Below are 13,392 nucleotides of genomic sequence, written 5' to 3'. Positions count from 1 at the left end.
GCAGCTGAGTTCCTCCAGCTTCTCATTGTTAGGTTATGTTATGTAACTCGTGTAACTACTGATTAATCCAGGCTTCTGAGTTCAAATGCCACCATAGAAGGAGGGAAATTAAAAAATTCAAGTAACTGGACAAAAAAGCCACAATAGAGACTTACTTTTGACAATTGAAATATGCTGCTATAGCCATTGTATGTAGACTATAGAGTGGTTGAACATTTTAAAATGCTAAATAAAATTATGGCTATCTTTTCCATGAGCAGTGTATTTTTTTTCCGTCAGGTTGCTGAGCATTTCATTACAGAGAGGATATTTAAGTGATCAAGCCCTTGATGCAACCTGACTCACTTCCATGCCAGTGTCCCGGTCAGGCCCTCGGCGCAACCCAACTCGCTGCCGCACAAGTGACTACCACGAAAAAAATGCATGTGCATTGAAAGGCGAAGTCTTAGCACTCCCCCCACGGGGTCATATTTATTTGAAATATTTTGATTTATTTATTTCCTCAATTTATTTTTGCCAGTTATTTGAGTTTCTGGTTGATTGAATGGGGATTTTACTGTATTTATTAAAGTTCGGTGCAGTCACCTTTGAAGTATTTAGGACATAACATTATAAAGAATGGACAATGAGAGTGCAAATTTGCAAGTGTGATATTGGAAATTTGAGATGAACAGCGTGGGTTTGCCTTTGAGTAAGAAAGATTTTAGGCTTAAAATTAAAATAGTGCTTTTAAGAGTAAGTGCTAAGTGGTCATTTTGACTGAAAGGAAAATGAAATGTGAGGCTGTCAGTGGGAGATAGACCCCAAGAAATCAAATGCTTTGAACTGGGAGTATGTGCAACATAACACTTTTTGGGTATTTGAGATGAATGATCAAGAACAATGAAGGGAAAGATATTAAGAAATCTGGAATGGAGATTTGTGATGATGGATTTAGTTGAATATGGTAGAAGGCTGCAATGAAAGATGATAATTGTATGTGGAACTGGTTGGGGGGGGAACATTTCTGCTTTGTTTATTCTACATATAATTATAGAAGATTTCAGGACCTATGGATTTCTGGTTGCAATATAATTTGAGGTTCTACTCCAAATCTTTCCTGAATGTTGTTGTCATCATATTTTTGAACATACATATATTTTGGTTTAGAAACTGAAGAGTTGCTTTTCAATAACAAAAAAAAAACTGAAACAATTGGGGCGTGAGAAATGACATTTAAAATTATACGCTTGGGATTTTCAAGAACCGGAATAGTTGGGATCTGGCAAATCCCCCCAATTAGCAGAAAGATGATGAGGAAGTGCACTTTTTGTTTGATCCCCAGTCCTACTGAGTATTTGTCAACTTCAAGTAGTTGCCTAACACACTTTTGTGAAGGGAAGCATAATGAGCCTACTCCAACTGAAAATATGCCTGGTTAATTAGAATTACTTTTTAATCACATAGCTGATAATTATTTCAGTGGGCTGGCTATAATGTAACTGAGATAGGAAACGTCAGAGATGAGTTAAGAGCCAATTCTAGTTATTCCTATTGATTTAAATTTTACTGGTGTTGAACATTTGAAGGAAGGTGTTGATAGACCGAAAAGGAGTTGGACGTAACATGGGGCCAGATGGTTTCGGTGTGAAGTTTGCAATAGCAGGGGTTGTTTTGCAGGAATTACATTGAATAGTTCTGTGGGAGGGTGTCCATTTTGCTTCACTTTAGAGGATGTCGATTCTAAACCGGTTATACTCTGCTTCAGGCAGTTTTAGGATAAAAGGGAAGATTCAATTTTGAAGAAATGTGTTCATGCTGTTCCACTCACAAATTGAGCTGCGATATCAGTTTGTCTGCAAATGCAAAATGGGGCACATCTTCTGAAGCAAATCAGGCAATTGCTCTCCAAATTTTAGGACCCCTCTGCTGTATGGACAACATTTTTATTTTGGTAGTCTGAATTTAATTTCTTGGCAAAGGTTTCTTGAGATTACATTACCTTCACACTCCATCAGAGGTTGAGTCAGGGAAATGTGCCAAGTTACCACTTCACAAAGATCACTGTGATTGATTGCTTTCACATCATCAGTATTCGCCATTAAAAGCTGAGCTCTTTGTCTCCGCATTTCAGTGCATTTGGGCCTCTGGTCTGATGAACAGTGGAAGGTAGTGAAATGGTTCTTCATCCTGGAGTCAGCAAAAGTGGAAACAGGGTTGTGAACTGACGAAATCAGAAGGTGACTAATGTTGTGAAGAAAAGTAGTGTGTGGCATGATCAGACAAATGGAAGTTAGATATTACTGTGATGTGTGAAGTTAGGACATTGATTTTCCCAGTAGAGTTAAATGGATGTGATATGCTGATCTGCTGTTCTGTATGTCAGAAACAAATAGCAATTCCACCACATCTGCTTGTAAGTTCTGATCATTTGTTCACACTCCTATTTTTGTTGTATAAATACCATTGGCGAGTCAGTTAGTGAAATTGTTGGCATTGTTTAAATTCGCTGCTGCCCGATCACATTAGGGGAAATAAATAGTCATTCCACTTTATCTTTTCTTTAGTTTTCACTATCAGGTCTGAGTTGATGTTTGTAAATATTCACAGAATATTCCTCCATTTACTAAACTTAGCAATGTGGCTCAGACCATCACACGTACCCCTCTCTACCATTGACTCCACCTATAATTTTGCTGCCTTAAAAAAGCAGCCAACATATTAAAAGACTCATCCCATGTGGCCACTCTCTTCACCCTCCTCCCTGTCAAGAAGAAGATTCACGAGAACAAGATTGTGCACCACCAGATTCAAGAACCATATCTTATGCACCATAATCAAACTCCTGAATGAACCTCAGTTGTAAAAAAAAATCGCTGGTGTTCTTCATCAGCTGATCACTCTCCATAACTCTGCACTTTTGTACTGTGTCCTACTTGTACTATACATGAGATGTCTGTCTGGACTGCTTGGAAAACAACCTCTTGCTCTGCAGTTTGATACTTTTGACAATAAATTTGAACAATGAAAAATATTCAGGATGTACTTGAATGAGACCCAGCAGAAGGTTAATTGCTTTCAAATCGATAGTTTGCTCTGATGGATCTCTTTGGGATGTGTGAGATTATATATATTCTGTGAAATGCTGGAATAATTCAGTGAATATGTCATGATCAGGGGAGACTATTGTGTTGTTTCACGTAAAAACTACTTCATAACTGTTTCATTTACATAGCAGTTCTCAAATGCTGATAATGTTTGGAACATCTGATTTAGATTTTGACAGGGGCAGATTTTATGCCTTTAAATGTTGGATTTCCTTTATAGAGAACAATTTATCCTCTACATCACCCATTCTCAAACTTTGTTTGGTTCTGGCTCCCTTTGGAATCTGCTCAAAGTTTATGGGCCCCCTTCCCTGTGAAGTTTTGGTTTCTTCCATACTTCTCTCCTACCGACAGCATAAGAAACAAAAAAAAAATTATGTTACGTGAAGGGAAAAGAAAACCAAACTTTTACTTCAATTTACTGTGGCCCTTAGGGAACAGTAGGGGCTCCCATTGAGAATGGCTGCTCTCTGAGCTTTAACTAAATGTGATTTTTTTACTTGCATTCATTTTAAATTCACAACTGATCAGATGGAATAATAAAATGACAGTTTGAGTCCAGTAGCTCAGTGGTAGAGTACTGGTCTTGTAAACCAGCGTTCGCAAGTTCGTTCCTCACTGGGGTGACTCTTTGTCTTTGTAGACAATGTTAAAGAATTTCATGTATGTTACATTCTAAATGAAGTATTATGTGACAATAATGGAACCTTTACCTTTTATTGATTTTTATCCTGTACAAAGAAATTCATTTTAATCTTGGTTAGTTCTGTGAATATATACCTAAATTTTTTGAAAAGATGACCAAGATGAATGTGGGCATTGTCGACATTAACAGGACTTTTATCAAAGTCCTGCAAGATAGACTAGATTACACGGGATCAAGGAGGAAGGAGACGGAGGGAGATAGTGGAGGGTTACTTTTTGAAATTATTATTTCTGGAATGAGCTGCCAGAGGAAGCTACAGAAATGGGCATCATCGCAATGTTCAAAAGATATTTGGACAGAGATGTGGATAGGAAGGATTCAGAAGGATTTGGGCCCAAATGCAAGCAAATGGGGCCATTTGAGATTGCCAAGTGGTCATTATGGCTGAGTAGAGCTGAAGGGTCTGCTCCTTGCTGTGTGGCTCTGACTCCAGTGTTTACCACAAGATAAAGGAACAGAAGTGGTCCATTCAGCCCATCGAGACTACTCCACAATTCCACCCTGAGTAAAACCATTCTCACATCTAGTTCCAAATTCTGGCCTTTTCCCTCGTATCCCTCGATACTCTAATTAGATATCTATCAATCTCCTCCTTAAACTCCCCCAATGATTTGGCCTCCACCGCTGTACATGGCAGCAAGTTCCACAAATCTACGACCCTCTGGCTAAAGAAATTTCTCATCTTTGTTTTAAATGGGTACCTTCTAATTCTAAGACTGTGTCCTCTTGTCCTGGATTCACACACCAAGGGAAACATCTTATTCATATCTACTCTGTCCAATTCTTTCAGCATTCAAAATGTTTCTGAGATCCCCTCTCATTCATCAATACTCCCATGAATACAGTCCAAGAGCTGCTAAACATTCCTAATATGTTAGCCCTTGCAGTCCAGGAATTATCCTGGTAAATCTTCTCTGTACTCTCTCCAAAATCATTACATCCCTTCTACGATAATGGGCCCAAAACTACTCTCAGTAAGTACTCCATATGAAGGCTCATCAACACCTCTTCTCTCTTGCACACTATTTCTCTTGAAATGAATGCCAACGTAGCATTCACTTTCTTTACTACCAATCCAACCTGGTGGTTAACCTTTAGTTTATCCTGCACGAGGACCCTCAAGTCCCTTTGCACTTCCAGATTTTGAATGTTCTCACCATCCAGATAATAATCTGCCTGCTTATTTCTTCTTCCAAAACGAACAACTGTACATTTCTCAACATTGTATCTCGTACATTGTATCTCTATAGACTGCAGAATTAGTGCATCAGGAGTAAATTTAAGCAGTTTGTCTCTCATTTAAAGATTAAAACAGGAGTGAACTTGTTTCGACATTGCATGCTTGTGTATGATCCAAGAAGAGAGGTTGGAAGTAATTATAATATTGGTAAAGCATACTGACACATATTTTCTTTTCCCGCAGTCACAATGAGTGGAAGGTAACTTGCAAACATCCAGTGACGGGACATACATCTCAAGAAAACTGTATATTTGTCATGAATGACGAGTAAGTCTCAAATTTATCCTTGCGAGCTTTGTTTTTTTAGTATTTATACGAGCAGCTGAAAATCAGTAAAAGGCAATAATATAAATGTTTAATTTGCTGACTGAGAAATATTCCACATTCTTATCCGATTAATTTCACTGGTTGCAGATGTTTTTAAATTTGCTTTCTAGTTTAGCTCCTTATGTGGTTTTAAAATTGAACTTTTTTTTCTGGGAAGACGGCTTAAAAATACTACACAGTAACTGAATTTTTTTGCGGCATATTCAAAGCAGCTTATTGTGTGACCATAATTGCATCCAAATGTTCAATGACTTTTGCATTTCCCATATTCTTTGGCCTAAATCTTCAGCATTTTTTCCCCTAAACTTTAATGAAAATAAGTCAATGCCTTGTTTCAAAAAAAGAATTTTAATCGGCAAGTTTATGTTAGATGATGAGAATTTACAAAATTTTCACCAAACATTTTTAATGTTGCATGCCCAAATTTTCCTTGGTTGATAGGAGTTATCTTTGGATCCTTGTAGTTCCTATTTCTAGCTGGTAACCAGATTAAATGATTGTCAATTGTGTTTCTAAAAGCAGATGGCTATACATTCAAAATAGTAGCCCCAAGCTCTCACATTGCCTACCCTTACCCTCCAAATGCACTTCAGTTAAGCCACATAGATTTATATTACAAAATAGGGTCAGTCAGTGGAAGTAGCACACAGATATTTAAATTTCAAATGTATTTGCCTTGGCGAGTCTGTTGTCTATCTCGTTGTCGATCCTTGCATCACAGTCATAGGCCTTTCTGGCTCACAAATATATCAATTAACCTAAAATCCCTGTAGCTGGCCCTTCTCGCCCAATATCCCATCTCACCCCCCCCCCCCCCTCCAATACACCAATTAATGTACAACCCCCAACAACCTCCATAAGCTTTTGAAGGTAGGAGAAAACTGGTTTCTAGAGAAATCCCACACAGTGCTGGATTCGAACCCGGGACACTGATGCTTATTAGCATTGCACTAATTGCTACATTAAAAGTGCTGTCCAAATATTGCCATACAAGCTTTCATTTTTAATTGTATTTGTGTTCCACTACAAAAATCATGAATTCCTATTGCGTGTAAACTAAGTGAACCAGTAAAATTCCACAATCTGTTGAATGGATGTTTTATTGAAAATTATTTGTTGTGCAAATTAATATTTAAAGGAGCCTCTGGTTGTTGCATGCTGGTGTTCTTTTTCTTCCATGTGGTATTTAGTAGTAAGATACTAGATCTTGAAATTCTAAAACACCCAAAGGGTTGCAAACGACAGCTGAAGGAGCAGAACACTCAGTCACCAGCAGCTTTTCATAAGAATTTACACATAGAGCACAGTAACAGGGCCATTTTGGCCCATGAGCCAATACCGCCCAATTAATTTACAACCCAAGGACACTGTGAAAGGTAGGAGGAAACTGGATCACCCGGAGGAAACCATGTAGGCACGGGGAGAACCAGTCAACGCTGGATTCGAACCTGGGACACTGATGCTGTAATAGCATTGAGCTAACTGCTACACTAACCACGCCACTCTTTTTCTTTAGTCTTTGGCTTGGCTTCGCGAATGAAGATTTATGGAGGGGGTAAATGTCCACGTCAGCTGCAGGCTCGTTTGTGGCTGACAAGTCCGATGCGGGACAGGCAGACACGGTTGCAGCGGTTGCAGGGGAAAATTGGTTGGTTGGGGTTGGGTGTTGGGTTTTTCCTCTTTTGTCAATGAGGTGGGCTCTGTGGTCTTCTTTCAAAGGAGGTTGCTGCCCGCCGAACTGTGAGGCGTCAAGATGCACGGTTTGAGGCGATATCAGCCCACTGGCGGTGGTCAATGTGGCAGGCACCCGCAGAGATTTCTTTAGGCAGTCCTTGTGCCTCTTCTTTGGTGCACCTCTGTCACGGTGGCCAGTGGAGAGCTCGCCATATAGCATGATCTTGGGAAGGCGATGGTCCTCCATTCTGGAGACGTGACCCACCCAGCGCAGCTGGATCTTCAGCAGCGTGGACTCGATGCTGTCGGCCTCTGCCATCTCGAGTACTTCGACGTTAGGGATGAAGGCGCTCCAATGAATGTTGAGGATGGAGCGGAGACAACGCTGGTGGAAGTGTTCTAGGAGCCGTAGGTGATGCCGGTAGAAGACCCATGATTCGGAGCCAAACAGGAGTGTGAGTATGACAACGGCTCTGTATACGCTTATCTGAGGTTTTTCAGTTGGTTGTTTTTCCAGACTCTTTTGTGTAGTCTTCCAAAGGCGCTATTTGCCTTGGCGAGTCTGTTGTCTATCTCGTTGTCGATCCTTGCATCACAGTCATAGGCCTTTCTGGCTCACAAATATATCAATTAACCTAAAATCCCTGTAGCTTCTGCATATTATTTGTTTTGAGATCAGGTTTGAAGGGGTCAAGGTGAATGCGAGCCAGAGATCAAAGCATTAATGTTTTGTGGCCTGAGTGGGGTTAATCTACCAGCAGTCATCAAATAGCCCAGAGATGGAGTTATTTGGGTTAGACAGGACCCCACTGTGGTGGCAGGTTTAGTTAGTGAGGGATCTAAAGTTGGGACTGTTTGGTAGTGATGGAAAGCTAAGTATGGGGTGCCAGATGGTTTGTTGAGTATAGGGCCTGCTGGCAGTTAGGAGGAGAGTCCATCCCCATAGTCTCAGGGTTTGATTGTGTGGGGGTGGAGGACAAGGTTGAGGTGGCTACCATTTTTTCCTAATTCTGCAAAGCTACATTCACTCCAAAGAAAATGTTGTCTTGCGTTTTCTCCCATTGCTCCAAACAGATCTATTATGTGTGAAATAAGACCACTTTTGGAAGTATCCAGAATGACATAAAATAATTCCGTAATGATAAGTTTTGACAGCAGAAAAAGAGCATTTCATCATACAGAATAATGGTTTCAAAATAAAGGATGAAATAATGGAATATTTTGTCAAGATTCTAGTAAAAAAATTACTATTCCTACTTCATGAAAAACTGTTGTTCAGCTATCATGTGAGGATTTTCAATTGAAGTCTAGGTGTTTTTTTAATTCATTCCATTGCTGCATTGAATATGAAGCCTTGTTCAGAACTGTGTACCCGATCAATTCTTTCCATCACTGACCGCTCTATTGAGTGCTGGAAGCGCATGCCCTAAAACCTTTGATATTTACTCTTGTACTCTTGATAGTTTTTTTAATGGGAAGTCCAAGAGAAATCTCCCTTGAAAGCCATGTTGTTACAGGTGACCTCTGGTCTATCTCAGAGCCACACAGATCTGATGGATCTGCTTGACCTGAATTTTTGACAAATTTATTTTGACTCGGATGGCTACAACAGGTCTTGTTGATCATGGACTGTGTATCATCAGGGGGAAATTGCCAGCAATGTTTCTTGACAGTAATCCACCCAATTGTCAGCCCATTTTCATTTCAGCAGGAAATTAAATTTTCCCTGCAGGAAACGCAGATTCAAAATGAACCTGATAATCCTCCATTAAAATTAATCTGATCAACCCAACCTTTTTGCATTTGTAACATTTCTGTCTACTGTTGGTTGTACATCAACCCAAGATGAAAAGATCATTTCAAAATGAGCTGATGATCTGGAGATTATTTTATACACACAGTATTTTCATTTGCCTGGCAGAATTGTTACAGTTAACAAAATGTTGAAATGTAATTTGCAAAGCGTCATTCTCTGCAGACAATTTTTCCGGAGCATATTCAGCTGCTCTCTTTGTCAAAGGTCTTTTTTTTTAGAATCATTGCAGCTGCTTCTTTTAACCACTGGTGCCTCCAGGCACACCCCTGCCCCCAGGAGAAAATAAATACCATGACTTTGGCATTTCTATCTCTTTTCAGTCATTTCTATCACTGGTGTCAATTTCGGTGCTCCAAGGTGTTTTCACTACAATGTGATCTTGAATTGACATGATTTAGAATGTGATTGCCATCGACTTTAAACCTAGCCTTGTTTTCTCATCATTTTCCTCTGCTCAGTGTTATTTCTATGCCTTCAGCCATTTTAGAAGGATGAGGGTATGGAGAAGGGGAAGCAAGCTGTTGTTGCTTTGGGTTTCAAGGGTTTGGATGATCAGGATTGGGGTGGATCGTTTCTAGCCAAATGTCCATACAACTCTAATCTCAACAAGCACAATTTTTTTTTTCACTTTACAATAGATATGGAAGTTTTTTGCAAAATTAGCAAGATCTTTCTTCAAACCTTGAATAAATTATTCTTACACGATAACCAGGACAGATTTTCTTGCAACTTTTAGACAATCACTATCTACTTTAGATCAGTTTTGGGACTTGTTCTCAGCTGTTGGTTAATGGCAGTTCATGGTTTTAAAACATGTATGGATTGTCTGTAATCCATACCCACACCATCTGCTTCAGCCATTAAATTAATCCTTTAAATCAAATATGCATTTCAGAGTTTACTTCAGGTTTATTGGAGCTTAAAAACCAGAACACTTTGAAATATGATGGAAAATTTATTTATATATGAAATGAAGTATTAAACATTTGAAGATTTGTATCTAAAAACTGAAATAATATGAACCATGCAATAGCTTTTTTATCCATGTTAAATAACCTGGGCAGTTGCATAAAAATATGTACGTTATCTAACTCTCTGATCATCAAGTGATCCATTTCATCCACATTTTTTCAACAAAAATTGACGTCAGGCACATTTAAAATGAAAAAAAAAATTTAAATAGATCGGGGAGCCCATTGTATTATTTTTTGAGACAAAATCTATAAATGGCCTTGAAAATTACACTTTTAGTCTAGTTGCAGAAATTTTTTATTTGGACTTGAGGTGTGGCTGTCATTATAACCCTAGCATTGTTGTCCATTCTGTGTTGCCTCCGAAATGTGGCGGCACCAAGAGTCAGCCACATCTGGCCTTGCATTCAGACTAAGCTGCACATAAGGATGGCACATTTCCTTCCCTGAAGGACATGAGTGCGCCAGATAGGTTTTCATGACAGTCTCGTGGATTCATGGTTTCTATTACTGAGGCAAGCTTTTTAAAAAAACTTTTCAGACTTATTGAATTACTTGAATTTAAATTGCTCATCTGTCATAATTGGATTTAGGCTCATGTTTCAGGATAATGGTCCAGAATGCAACTATGCTACCGTAGTCCAATTGAGGTCTTCTGGCCTTATTCCCGTTCTTGGTTAAATTGTGCTACTAGTTCAGGAAAACTGATTTTTTTCAGTTGATGTTGAACGATTTTGAATTGTTAAACTTTATACAGGCCTTTGCCTTTATTTGGTATTTTTTACATATGAACCTAAGACCACACACAGCAGACAAGAAAATATTTTTTTTTATAAAGCAGTCATTCTCAGATTGAAGATTAGTGTCCATTTGTATCCAGAGGAAGAAAATAACTCCCTCCATCACCCACTATATTCTGTAATCTACATCTCCATTTTAACCAAGGGACTCACAAGGGTTGGTGATTGTCTCCGTGTATGATGGAAGAAGAGATAGTTTAGTCTGCAATTAGTTAGCTGGTAACATTAATAGAACTCACCAATTATTTAAACACAAATTAAGGCTGAATTTTGATTTAATAATTGCAAAACTGATACAGGGATGTGTTCCATTTTTCTTTACTGAAATCATTCATTTCAATAAGCCATACATTTATCTGTTTTAAAGAAAACAGGGGCTAGTTTACCAGAATGATATATTCACTGGTATTGGTAATTATGCATTTGTGGTTATAGCTATCAATAAATATTTTCAAGTATTCTGAGAAAGAGAAGATCTCAGCATATTGTATTTTGTTGCTAAAACTACATCATGTGTCTGCTCTGCATGCACATTCTTCTGTTTGAAACAGAAAGAGGTTTACAACATTGCTGAAAGCAAGCATGAGGAGATCTAATCTTATTTTGGAAAATATCCATAATTAGCTGGACCCTTGTTCTGCTGACAATCCAATTTTGCTGCAAAGACACTCTCAACATATGTATTTCAGTTGAATTGTGCTATACAGAAATTATTTCTGACTGAGTGATGTGCAGTCTTTGGTGAGAGTAAAATAATGTCATTGTTAGAATAAATTATGTAATTATGCATGCTGATTGTTGTAAATGGATTGCATGAAAAATGTTTTATGAAATCAGGTTGCTAGTTGTAATTAAAATTTCAATTGTCTCAATTCGGAAATATTCTGCAACCATACTTCCATTTTGTTTTGTCAAATGATAAGAATTATGTCCCATTTCTCCATTTTGGAATTGTAGATTTTAGTAATCAGGACTGAAAGGTATTGACCTTTTCAAGGTAATTGCATGCATGTTTTGAATTATTCAAATAGCTATTGTGCATGCAGACCAGATGAAATGGGGGATGGTAGTGCACTTTTAGACTTTTTATAGTGTTCCACATTTCCTATTCTTATTACCTCATACTGGTTGGAATCTTACGCTAAAAAAACACTGTTATTCCCATGATGTGGCAGTTTGGAAGTCAAATGTGAGAAGAATACATAATTAGAAACAAAATGTTCAATTTTCGTTACAAGTATGAAATCCTCAGGGATAATTATTTCGTAGAAGCCATTTTGTTATTTTATCACATCTTTCCTGGAACTGTGGGAACAGTTCTTCCATGTGCATTCTAACAGGTCAGCCCTAACATTCATACAGCAGTATAAAGTAGTAGAAGAATCTGATGTTCGCCATGAAATGGGGGGGGGGGGGGGGGGGATAAAAATCAGTCGGTAAAAGGAAAGGGCAGTAAGTGAGCACTGTTGAGAGTCAATTCAATATCCTGATGCTGCAGGGAAGAAACTGCCTTTTAGTCTGGTTGATTTCATACTCGAGCCTTCTCCCCATTGGAAGGAGAGAGATTAAAGTGTGCCTTGGGTACGATGGGTCCTTCAGTATGTTGATTGGGAGATAGTTAATGGAGTTTGTGGCATTATTGAAGCCACATTCACCACCTTCTGCAGATTCCACTGATCTTGAGCAGCTCCCATCCCACGTTGTGGTGCCTCCAGTGAGCATGTTTTTTAATAGTGCACCTGTAGAATATGTTGGGGGACGTGCTGAATTTTCTGTGTCTGCGAAGAAATTAGTCATTGTCTGCTTTTTTGGCTGTCGGGTCAGTGTGGTTGGTCCAAGTCAAATAATTGGAAATGTTTACTGTCAAGATCTTGAGGCTGTCCATTCTCTCCATTGGATTACCATTGATGTGGAGGGGGTCATGAGCTGTTCCTCCTCTCCTGAAGTCTATGATTATCTCTATTGTCTTATCAACATTGAAAGAAAATTTGTCATCTTGACACCATATCATTGGGCTTTCAATTTCCTTTCTAATTGCATCTTTAAATACAAATTAGCCTGTTGGTGTTAGTTGCCTTGTGCACAATGCCCTTTGGAGCATTGAGCATTATTCATCTGCCTTCTCCATAAGCTTTGGATTTTCTATCAGTTTTTTTGACTGCAATAGGCATGCAACATATCCATGTGAAAGTCAGCTATGCTTGTGCAGTTGTTAGCACAATCCCTCATTATTTAGAATGAGGGATCATTTCATGGAAGCAAACTGAACTTGTGTACAGTTTGGGAAGTTGGACACAGCGATGATGTCTACCCTGTCGGGAGTCTTGAATCAGGGTCATAGTCTGAAATTAAGGGTTGGCCATTCAGCAAAGAAATGGGAAGATGTTTCTTCATATAGTTAGCATTGCAACTTTGAAATTCTCCACAGTAGAGGGTTTTGGAGGCTCAGATGTGGTGTACACTCATGACTGTTTGGGGGATTGAGGGAAATGGGGTTAGTGTAGATAGGTGGTGTTTGGAGTCACATAGTCCCTACAGTCCAACACGTCCACGCTCACCAAGTTGCTGATCTGAGATTGTCCCATTTGCCTGCATTTGGCTCTTATCCATCTAAACTTTTCCTATCCATTTATCTGTTCAAATGTCTCTTAAATGTTGTAATTGTACCTGTTTCTCAAGCTTCTTCTGCAGTTTACTCCATATATCCACCTCCTTCTGTGAGGAAGAAGTTGCCCCTCAGATCCCTTATAAAGGATCACCAACGATCTCAGT

At 38.9% G+C, this 13,392-nt stretch overlaps 1 protein-coding gene across 9 annotated transcripts in view; it reads left to right on the top strand.

Annotated features, from left to right (window-relative positions):
* plekha5 (pleckstrin homology domain containing, family A member 5) overlaps positions 1-13,392 on the top strand; it is a 429,638-nt gene that overhangs the window by 299,630 nt on the left and 116,616 nt on the right. For all 9 annotated transcript variants that reach the window (XM_069908666.1, XM_069908663.1, XM_069908665.1 and 6 more), the window contains one exon: positions 5,216-5,299. In XM_069908666.1, the coding sequence (XP_069764767.1) occupies positions 5,216-5,299 (84 nt within the window). The remainder of the gene's footprint in view (positions 1-5,215; positions 5,300-13,392) is intronic.

This window comes from Narcine bancroftii, chromosome 13 (genome assembly GCF_036971445.1).
Source record: "Narcine bancroftii isolate sNarBan1 chromosome 13, sNarBan1.hap1, whole genome shotgun sequence".
In the NCBI taxonomy this organism is placed as follows: domain Eukaryota; kingdom Metazoa; phylum Chordata; class Chondrichthyes; order Torpediniformes; family Narcinidae; genus Narcine; species Narcine bancroftii.
Note: the sequence above shows the minus strand (reverse complement) of the source record. Positions and strands in the feature narration are given on the sequence as shown.